This window comes from Phascolarctos cinereus, unplaced genomic scaffold, assembly GCF_003287225.1.
Source record: "Phascolarctos cinereus isolate Bilbo 61053 unplaced genomic scaffold, phaCin_HiC Scaffold_9;HRSCAF=440, whole genome shotgun sequence".
NCBI classification, from domain to species: Eukaryota; Metazoa; Chordata; class Mammalia; order Diprotodontia; family Phascolarctidae; genus Phascolarctos; species Phascolarctos cinereus.
The window spans coordinates 160459176-160471296 of NW_027556402.1; the positions used below are offsets into that span (position 1 = coordinate 160459176).

Here is a 12121-nt window from a genome sequence, read left to right on the forward strand (position 1 = left end):
TTAGCCATCATTCATTTATTTATTCAACAAACATTTGTGAAGGATTAACTTTATGCAGAACATTCATTATAGAGATAGATACAAAGTTATAAGAGACATGGTCTCTTTGCTTTCAGAAAACTTCTTTGATGTAGACTGGCAGAACTCAGGGGTTGTCTGAATGAGAGATTATTTTTAAGAAACTGCAAATTTGTGCTTTTCAAATTCATTCAAGACTTGAAGACTAGGTGGTGCAATGTATAGGATACTGGGCCTAAAGGCAGGAAGACTTGAGTTCAAATCAGACACTGTCTAGCTGTGTGGTCCTGGCAAGTCATTTAACTCCTATTTGCCTCAGTTTCTTCAACTATAAAATGGAAATAGAAAGAGCACCTTTGTCCCAAGGTTGTTGTGTGGATCAAATGAGATAATATTTGTAAAAAACACTTAGCATAGTATTTGGCACATAGCAAGTGCTATGTAAATACTTACTGTCTTATTTCCTTCCCTGGAACAAAATATTTCAAAGTAGCTTTTCTGTGTAGAAAGTGGTGAACCTCCTTTAATGAAGAGGTGAGATTCATTGTCCTTAAGAATATATATTTAGGAGTAATATAGGACCCTGTGATTTTACTGATACAGAGAACTTTCAAATGTGGAAACTATCAATGAAAATTGGCATCTTCTCTGCAATTTATAGTCTCAGACAGCTGCCTAAATCTCTAAAAGGTTAAGTGTGACACAGCCAATATGTATGAGAGAAGGTACATGAATCCAGATCTCCCTAGTTCTGAAAGCAACTCTTTATCAAAGACAAATATATATTATATACTATGTATTTATATACCATAAACTTAATATACCATGCTTATCTCATGAATACTACATAAGGAATAATAAATCATTTGAGTACAAATAATTTAAAGTGTCAAAATACTTTGAAGTGGCTGGTTTTCTCAAATAGTTCAAAGAGCTCTTAGAATCCTTCATACGTCATCCATTTTATTAGCAATCCTACTTTTCATGGATAATGAAAAAGTGAATTTTAGGCCAGCCTAATTCTAATAGAATATAAATTCTAAATGTGTAGATTTGTACATGTGAAGTTTTCCTATGTTTATAAGTTCAAAATTAGATTATTTTGGCACTTCTTTTTCTTCAGATATCTGTATCAAGAACATCTAATCCAGATGCTTCAGTGTGTATAATTTCTAGCTGTGTCTATGTGACATCTTATGGAGGTTGGAGTGGTGGTTTGGCATCTAGAGCTTATGGTTGTTGGCCAGTTTGATTCTATGTAATACAACTAAACAGTGAGTCATAGGTCACATATGATATTTACATTTTGGTACTAAGGAAATAAACTTGGGAAACAACAAAGGCCATTAAAATATAAGGGGGGAACGACACTGGCTAAAGCTGTTAAGTTAGCATACTAAAGGGAATTAAGTTTGCTGGACATGAATGGCTGAACCATGAAGAAGCACTCAAAGCTATGAATTTCTTTCTCTTTGTCTTGATTTTAAGAGCCCATCTATTAAATAAATTAAACTATGCTATATGGAAGCTGGCAATATAATTTTGAAAAAAAATCCCTCCAAGATTTACGTTAACATTTTTCCCTAAGGGAACAAAAATAGAAAACCAAGGTTTTACTGCTCCTCATCTGACCCCAGCTGAAGTTCTGAAAAGACCTTATTCTCCCACTTATATTTGAGCTCTTCCGAAAGATCACTCCTCCCAGTCTTTCGGAGATGCCGAGATAGAAGCCGTTGTTTATCAACTGATGTTGGGAGGGTTTTCTTCCAGAAGGAAAGAAATTCATAGATCTGCTCAGTTAGGTTATCAGGATTCTTCAGTTTGACAAGTTGAATGGTGCTCCGCCGCAGAGGGAGGGATGCAGCAAGGGATGCTGCATTTTCTTCGGACAGTTCCTCAGCCAACCAGTACAACAAGTTTTCCCAAAGGGCTTCTGTGAGGCCAACATTTAACACTCATTATGGTTATCAGAGATCAAACTGATACCTATTCCTAAGTGACACGTTTATCTAATTTTCCACATCTCTTTAGTGAAAACGCAGGCTCTAACTTCAGAGCCTGAGGAAGATTTAATGCAGCCCAGGAGACAGTTGTTTGTAATATTTCAGCAACTGCTCAAGGGTGTCTGATTCAGTGCAACTGCCAGATTTCATCTGTTCCTCGTAGCATATATTGAGAGAGCTTTTATGCTTAAAAAAAAATCCTCTCCCCATGATGAATTTTACTTATGCATTAGCCATACTATAACTCCTAGGTAGCAAATTTTCTCCCAACCTGATGTTAAAGGAGAGAGAGATTACAGGTTTAGCAGCAGCACTGAGGGCCCAGGACTAGAGCTGAAATGATCCAATCTGACCATTTGATGTTGATTCAGGATAAGCCTCAGAAAAATTCTGCTACCTTTTAGTACAGAACAGTCATATGTATGAGGAACAATTTATACAGTGAGAATACATTAAAATCTGAGTTTTATGTAGAAAAATTCCTATCTGTTTATGACCTGACTTGAAATCATTTATATCTAACTATATATGATATACGGAGAGGCATATTGGTGAAGTGTATGCAGTTCTAGACGTGTAGCCAAGAAGATTCATTGCTGGGCTCGGAGTCAGGAAAACTGGATTCCAATCCTCTCTTAAACTTACTCACTGTGTGACAAGACATATGATTATTATATATCTCACAATTTGCTTTAATGGGGGAGGTTCCATGCCAGGAATTTCTACATTGAGAAAGGCAACAGTATCATAGATAAGACTCATGTTCTATGTACCACTATTCCAGGTACCACCTTCTTTTACAACAGCTGTTGAGAACTTCATCTTCTAAAAAATTAGAAATATATAAATGGTAGCAAAGAGGCAACATTGCACAGTGATAGAGGGCTGGCCATAAAGTTGGGCAGATCTGGGTTCATCTTACTTCTTATGTATACTAGCTGTTTGACAATGGCCTAGTTGCTTAATCTCTCAGTTCCCCTCCTTCCCCAGTAAAGTCTCTAAGAATGAATGCATCACCATTCTGCATGAATGGCAAATTTCTATACTGGGAGTGACCCCATGTCACTAAAACCACATGTCCAAACTGACTGAATATTAGCTATTTTAAAAATCATGTTTTAGCTCTTCCAAGAATTCTTTTTGGACTTGTGTATGATTCATTTTTTTTCCTTTAAGTCTTTGCTTGTAGTTCTTTGGACATTATTGTCTTCTTCTGAGTTTGTGTCTTAATATTTACTGTTACAATAGTAGATTTTTTGGGTCAGGTTCTTTTTTTTTTGTTGTTGTTGTTGTTTACTCATTTTTCTGCCCTATTTCTTGATTTGGAACTTCATGTTAATGTTGGGCCCTTTTCCCAGTATGGAATCGGTAAGGGGGAGAACTGTCTCAAGCTTTAAGCTTTTTTGCGCTGCTGTTTTCAGAAAGAGTCCCGGGGGTTGGAACTTTTCAGTGCTTCCAAGGTGGTGTGATCTGGGGAGAGGTGCAGTCACTGTTCTCCTGGTCTGCATTCTGGTCCTTACCCAGAAAGGTGTGACCTTGGGTAAATCATTTAATTTCTCTTAGCCTCAGTTTTCTCATGTGTAAAATAGGGCGAGTAGTATTTATACCTCCTGCTTCACAGGGTCTGTTACACTATCAGAACCAGGGTGTGATATAGCACAACAATCCCATGAAAACAAAAATATCTACTTTATCTGAGGTCATTTGAGGATCAATTACTTGGTATGTGTAAATTACTAAGTAATAAGTTATTTTACTAATAAAACAGGTTTCATTCAGAGATGGAGTAGAAAAATATTCCTAATTCTACTTTTGTGTCTACAATTATTACGTGATTACTTTAAGCATAGCTATGAATGAACAGTAAATAAGTACAGAGTATTATTTCACACTGAAATATATGCATTTTAAAATTACTGACCTCATAAATGTGGGATAGTTATTATACTCTAATATTTAAAACCTACCAGTCAGCGCTCAAGTACAAACTGCAATTGTTTGGTTACTAGAATCAGCAATCATTAGTTTTATGAGTTAGCCAATGTGTGCAACCATCCACATTTCTAGTAGTTTTTAATACCACTTTAATTTCATCTGCATAGAATTATCACTAAGGGAATATTTTAAAATGTTATTCCATTTGTACATGTATTTCCTAAAGGACAATGCATTTATTATGCTGATGAATCAACATTACTCTTACAGCACCCTTGAGTGGATAGCAATTTTGATTATCAACTCCCTTACATTTTTAATTGCAAAACTATTTTTTCTCTTAATTTTTTTTCAGAAAGAGACCTACTCATATGAAAATGTTGGGATGATGAAATGCAACCTAGAAAAAATAGTTACCTACCTGAAGGATCTGTAGACATTCGTTTAGTGCTCTGCGGATGGTTGATTAATTTTTCATGCTATTGGATGAAAAGGAGGCAGAGGAACAGGAGAAGTAAGTCATTAATTTGAGGACAAAATCTGCGCAAATAACCTACACAGACACAAACCCTATTTGGAAATAGAGGAACTACAATGCATGGTGTGCAAAATTAGTTTGTGCATTGAAGTCTGGGTATGCTCAGCAATTGTTTTTTCCAAGACTTGAGGTAAGATTAATGTCACTGGATGCTGATCCAAATCTTTTAGCAAATTCAGCTCAAAGAATACACATTAATGTCATTTTTATAATCCATAAAAATCACTGTGCAGCACTCACACTAACCGAATAAATGCTATGCAAGTAAGATTGATATCTTTTTAGATGAACCTCCGAGGCCTAAAATAATAGCTTATGTAATGGTTAGTGTTTTACAATTACAAAATACTTTTCACATACATTATCTCATCCAAGCTACTTGTCAAGCCTGTAAAGTTGGCATTGTAAATGTTTATTAACCCCACTTTGCAGATAAGGAAACTGAGACTCAAAAAGATTGTGTCTAACCCAAAGTCATACAACTATTAAGTAATTGATAGAACTAGAATATAAAAACAATACTCTTGGCACTTTGGGGGTGGAGCCAAGATGGCAGAGTAGAGAAAGCACTCAGCTGAGCTCTCCCAACATTAGCCTCAAAACAACTTCAAAATAATGTCTCATGGGGCAGCTAGGTAGCTCAGTGGATAGAGCACCAGCCCTGAAGTCAGGAGGACCTGAGTTCAAATAAGGCCTCAGACCAAACACTTTACACTTGCTAGCTGTGTGACCCTGGGCAAATCACTTAACCCCAATTTGCCTTAAAAAAATGCCTCAAATCAAATTCTGAAGTGGCAGAGCCAACAAAAAGTCAGAGTAAGACATTCTTCCAGCCTGAGATAGTATAGGAGGTTGGAAAGAGAGAGAGATCTGTGACACAGAGGAGGATGGCCTGGAGCCCATGTGGATGAAACACAAGTAGTGAGACTAGGTGGTGGTGACAGAAGCGGTAGCGGCTTTGGGAGTTCTCAAGCTAGAGATGGAAAAGGGGCCTGATAACTGATCAGAAAGAGACTTCAGGGGATCCCTGTGCTAGCACTGGACATAGCATAGACACTGTTTGGCAACTTCATTGCCTATACTCACTTCCTGTGTCATAATTCAAGGGCAAGGAGGAGCACTTTAGGTCAAGAGGTAGGGAAAGTCCTGAGAAACAGATCGCTTCCAGCCCCAAGGGATCAGGGACTCTGAGGAATAATTTTGTTTCTGGTCCCAAGGGAACAGGAGCCCTAAGAAGCAATATTGATTGCAATTCCATGGGTTCAGGGGCTCTTTCTGGGTAAGGACCAGAATGCAGACTAGGAGAACGGTGACTACACCTCTCCTCAGATCACACCACTTTGGAAGGACTGAAAACTTCCAACCCCTATGACTCTCGCTGAAAACAGCAGTGCAAAAAAGCCTAAAGCTTGAGACAGTTCTCCCCCTTACCCCATTCCATACTGGGAAAAGGGCCCAACATTAACATGAAGTTCCAAATCAAGAAATGGGGGGGGGAATGAGCAAACAACAAGAACAACAAAGAACCTGGCCATAAAAATCTACTATGATAACAGGGAAGATTACGACACAAACTCAAAAGAAGGCAATAATGTCAAAACAACCACAAGCAAAACCTTGAAGAAAAACACGTGAATTATACACAAGCCCAAAAAGAATTCCTGGAAGAGCTCAAACAATGATTTTTAAAATCAAATAAGAGTGATGGGGGAAAAGTAGCTGAAGAAATTCCAGAAAAGGAAGAAAAGTATGAAAAGATAATTAAAAGCTTTGTAAAAAAAAGACATAAAAATATTGAAAAAAATAATACCTTAAAAACAGAATTGGCCAAATGGAAAAAGATGTAAAAATTCACTGATAGAAATAATTCCTTAAAAATTAGAATTGGGTAAGTGGAAGCTAATGACTCCATGGGACATCAAAGAATGATAAAACAAAGTCAACAGACAAAAAAAAATGGAAGAAAATGTGAAATATCTCCCTGGAAAAACAACTGACCTGGAAAATAGATCAAGGAGATGGATAGAGCTCTGGCCTTGGAGTCAAGAGTACCTGAGTTCAAATCCAGCCTCAGACACTCAGCACTTACTAGGTATGTGACCCTGGGCGAGTCACTTAACCCTGATCGCCTCACCAAAAAAATAAAAAAGCAAAAAAATTGATCAAGGAGAAAGAATTTTTAAATTATTGGATTATCTGAAAGCCATTGTCAAAGAAAAATCCTAGACATCATATTTCAAGAAATTGTCAAGGAAAACTGCTCACATATACTAGAATAAGAAAGTAAAATAGAAATAGAAAAAATCCACCAATCATCACCTGAAAGAAATCCCAAAATGAAAACTCCCAGGAATGCTATAGCCAAATTCCAGAACTCATTGGTCAAAGAGAAAAACACTTCAAGCAGCCAGAAAAAAATTCATATTGTGGAGCCAGAGTCAGGATCATATAATATTTAACAGCTACCATATTAAACAATTTATCATGAAGATCACACACTATGACCAAGGGAGATTTATACCAGGAATGCAGGGCTGGTTCAACATTAGGATAACTGTCAGCATAATTGACCATATCAATCACAAAAACAACAAAAGTCATACAAATATTTTAATAAATGCAGAAAAAACATTTGACAAAATGTAGCACCTATTCCTATTAAAAACATTGGAAAGTGTAGGAGTCAATAAAACTTCTCTTAAAATGATAAGTAGTATCTATCTAAAACCAAGAGCAAGAATTATCTGTAATGGAGAAAAACTTGAAGCCTTCCCAATAACATCAGGAGTGAAGTAAGGATGTCCATTAGAGGATGTCACCACTATTATTCAATATTGTACTAGAAATGCTAGCTTTAGCAATAAGCTAAAAAAAAAGAGAGCAATAAAAATAGGCAATGAACAAATGAAACTATTACTCTTTACAGATGATATGGTGATGTATCTATCTAGAGAACCTCAGAGAATCAACTGAAAAACTAATAGAAACAATCAAAGTTGCAGTGTATAAAATAAACCCATACAAAACATCAACATTTAGATATATTACCAACAAAACCCAGCAGCAAGAGATAGAGAAATTCCATTTAAAATAACTGCAGACACTATAAAGTACTTGGGAGTCTACTTACCAAGGCAAACCTAGGGATTATATGAACACAACAAAAAAAAAAAAAAAGAAAAGACTATTCATAAAAATAAAGACAGATCTAAACAACTGCCAAAACATTAATTGCTCATAGGTAGGCCAAGTCAATACAATAAAAATGACAATTCTACCTACCTTTACTTATTCAGTGCCATATCAATCAAACTACCAAAGAATTATTTTGTAGAGTGAGAAAAATTGTAACAAAATTCATCTGGAAGAACAAAAGGTCAAGAATATCAAAGGAATCAATTAAAAAATGTGAAAGAAGGTGGCCTAGCAGTCACAGATTTCAAACCATATTACAAAGTAATAATCATCAAAACAATCTAATGCTGGCTAAGAGACAGAATGGTGGATCCATGGAATCGATTAGATACAGAATACATAGTAGCAAATGACCATAATAACCCAGTGTTTGATAAACCCAAAGCTCCAAGCTTTTGGTATAACAACTCAACATTTGACAAAGATGGCTGGGAAAACTAGAAAGTAATTTGGCAGAAACTAAGCATAGATCAATATCTCACATTGTACACCAAGATAAGGTAAAAATGGATAAATAATATAGACATAAAGGGTGATGTCATACGTAAGTTATAAAAGCATGGAAAAATATACCTGTCAGATCTATGGATAAGGGAAGAGTTCATGACCAAATAAGAGATAGAGAGATGGTATTTAAAATGGATGATTTAGATTATATGAAATTAAAAAGCTTTGCACAAATGAAACTAATGCAGCCAAAATTAGAAGGAAAGCACGAAACTGAGAAAAAAATTCATCAAGTATCTTTGATAAGACCTCAATTCTTTCTTTCTTTTTTTGGCAAGGCAATAAGGGTTAAGTGACTTGCACAGAATCACACAGCTAATAAGTGTCAAATGTCTAAGGACGGATTTGAACTCAAGGCCTCCTGACTCCAGAGCCAGTGCTCTATCCACTGCACCACCTAGCTGCCCCTAAGGCCTCATTTCTTAAGGATATAAGGTATTGAGTCAAATTTACAAAAATAAGAGTCATTACTCACTTGATAAAAGGTCAAAGAATGTGAATAAGTCATTTTCAGAAGTCAAAGCTACTGATAGTCACATGAAAAAAATCCTCTCACTACTTATTAGAGAAATGTAAATTAAACTCTCAGCTATCTCCTCACACCTCTTGGATTGACTAATATAATAGAAAAGGAAAATGACAAATGCTAGAGGAAATATGGAAAAATTGGGACACTAATGTACTGCTGATGGAATTGTAAATTAATCTAACCATTCTGGGTAGGCAGCTAGGTGGCACAGTAGATAGAGTGCTGGGCCTGGAGTCAAGAAGATTCCTCTTTCTGAGTTCAAATCTGGTGTCACACTTACTAGCTATGTGACCCTAGGCAAGTCGCTTAACCTTGTTTGCTTCAGTCACTTATCTGTAAAATCAACTAAAGGAAATGGCAAACCACTCCAGTACCTTTGACAAGAAAACCCCAAATGGGGTCATGAAAAGTAAGACACGACTGAAAAATGGCTGAATAACAACCAACCGTTCTGGAGAACAATTTGGAACTGCAGTATTGGAACTATAAAACTGGCATACCCTTTGACACATCAATACCACTACTAAGTCTGTATCCCAAAAAGATCCAAGGAAAGGGAAAAGGACCTATTTGTACAAAAATAATCAGAGCTGCTTTTTTGTGGTGGCAAAGAATTGGAAATTGAGGGAATGCACATCAATTGGCTGAACAAGTCGTGGTATATGATTGTGATGGAATACTATTGTGCTATAAGAAATGATGAACAGGCTGACTTCAGAAAAACCTCAGATGACTTATATGAACTCATGCAAAGTTAAGTGAGAAGCAGGGAAACACTGAGCATAGTTAACAGCAATATTATACAGATGATCAACTGTGAAAGACTCAGCCACTCTGATCAAGACAATGACCTAGACAGTTCCAAAGGGCCCATGATGAAAAACACTATCTACCTCCAGAGAAAAACTAATTAATTCTGAATTCGTATTGCAGTATACTTTTTTACTCTTTGTTTCTATTATTTTTATTCTATTTGTATTTTGCAACATGGCTAAAATGGAATTATGTTTTTCATGACTTCACATGTGTAATCAATATCAAATTGCTTGCCTTCTGAAGGAGGGAGAGAATTTGGAATTGGAACTCAAAATTTTAAAAATTGTTGTTAAATATTAACATTTTTATAATAAAATAAATAAAATCACATAAAATTGGGAAATATTTAACAAAAAAATAACTAAAAAGTAATACTCTTCCCATAACAGTAAGCTTATATAACAAATAATGTACTAACTCTGGGACAAACATCAGCAACTCAAACAAATGTCAATGTACATAATTATCACTTTTTAAAAGTATCTAAAAATGTTGATTTAGTGAGCTTTTTGTTTCATACTAGTGATGGGGAAGAAAGAACACTGGACTCGGGAGATCTTCCTTCTAGGCCTTGCTATGTTGTTGATTTACCATGTGACTTTGGTTGGCCATATCAGTTGATTAGCAGGCATTTTCCTATGTGCCAAGCCCTGTGCTGTGGGCTGGGAGTACAGGTGGCTTATACCTTTGAGGAGCTTACAGCCTAACTCTAAGAAGATAATGCACACACATATATAGCCAAGGATATGATAGAGTCACCTCAAACTGGCTCATGAGTGGCCATTGTTAAATTTTCAGCGTGAGCATTTATACCTTAGAAAAGTATTATACAATTTCCCGTATGAAATCCAGCTCTTCTCCATAGTCACTTCCGGGTTCAGCACACTATTCATCTTCAGGCTTGCCCAACATATCTGTATTGATGAACTAAATAAATGGACTGCATATTGAACTTCATGTCATAATTTGAAAAATAGCCATTCTTCATCCGTTTGTTTTCTTTGGTAATAATTTAGGCTAATTTATTTTGAGTGGCCATGGATTTCATTGAGGAGGCTCCATAGTATCCTAAGGCTCAGTTCCATAAGGTCAAGGTCATCCATAAACAGAAATGGAAGACATGGAAATGTCTTCAATTTGGACTGTTTACAAGATATCTCCCATTGATAGTAGTAGGTCATTTGAGACACTAAAATATTGATAGTCAGAGAATTGCTGAACAAAGTTACCAGTGGTTATACTTTATCAAAGAAGTATCATAGTATACTAGAAAGCATACTAAACTTGGAGTTGCAGGACCTAAGTTCAAATTCTTGCCTTGCACTGCAGCTTAGTACCCTTACATTCTTAGACAAGTCACTTCACCTCTCTGGACCTCAATTTTCTCATCAGATAAATGAGAAGGTTGAAGTAGATGGCCTCTAAGGTCTGTCAGTAAACTATGTAACAGGTACTGTGCTAGGTGCTAGGAAGAATTTTCTCTGAGTTTAACATCTCCATGAAATTCACCTAGGGAGAAGAGAAACTTTAAAGCAGCATTCCATTCTAGCCTGTCCTGTACTTTTTAAAGTAATCAACAGCTGGGAAAATACAAACCCAGTATTCTCTGCCTATTTTAATCAGTTGTATGACTATGATAATTGGTCTGTTGTAGAAAATCATTTCCCATAATCCCATAGTCCTGTTCATTTTTCATATTTTTACAAAGGAAGCTATCAATGTATTTTGGGGAAGCTAGGTGGAGCCATGGAGAAAGTACCTAGTCTGAAGTCAGGAAGACTCATTTTCCTGAGCCCAAATCTTGTCTCAGACAATTACTAGCTGTGTGACCCTGGGCAAGTCACTGAACTCTGCCTCAGTTTCCTCATCTGTAAAATGAGCTGGAGAAGGAAATGGCAAACCGTCCAATATCTCAGTTAAGAAAACTTCAAATGGGGTCACAAAGAGTCAGAAATGACTGAAAATGACTGAATAATAACAAAAATCAACATATTTATAAATAACTATTATGATGATTTTATAGAAATGAGACCAATAGTTTACCAGTACAAAGGGACAATGAGGCTCTTCTCTGTCTAACTATAGCACAAAAACTATGGGTTTTGCTTCTGACAGATATAAATAATAAAGGTAGGGATGTGGGCCACATGAGTGGGATATATTGACCTTACCTTTGATAATTTGTGTGACTTAACTTTATTTGCAGGCTAATTTAGAGAGAATCTTGGAATTTCTGACCTAAATCAGCCAGTCATTTGGACCAAAGCAGGGCAAGCTCTGAGCCAACATAAAGGTTTAAAAAAAACCTTTGTTGTTTGTTGTTCAGTTATGTCACAGGCTTTGTGACCTCAAAATTTTGGGTTATCTTGGCAAACATACCAGTGTGATTTGTCATTTCCTTCTCCAGATTATTTTACAGATGAGGAAACTGAGGCAAACAGGGTTAAGTGACTTGCCCAGGGTCACATAGCTAGAAAGTGTCTCTATCCACTGCACCACCTAGTTGCCCCACAAAAGACCTTAATCTGAGGAAATTCTTAGCAAGTTTTGTAGTTAGATATGTGTGGTAGCTTATCCTTA

The 12121-nt window shown here is 36.3% G+C and overlaps 1 protein-coding gene across 1 annotated transcript in view; it reads right to left on the bottom strand.

Annotated features, from left to right (window-relative positions):
* Nucleotides 1-850: 850 nt before the first annotated feature.
* The window catches only part of DTHD1 (death domain containing 1), a 68333-nt gene continuing 57062 nt past the window's right edge, over nt 851-12121 (bottom strand). The window contains 2 exon segments of the mRNA XM_078148237.1: nt 851-1951; nt 4378-4435. Of these exon segments, the coding sequence (XP_078004363.1) occupies nt 1632-1951; nt 4378-4435 (378 nt within the window). The 3' untranslated portion in view covers nt 851-1631.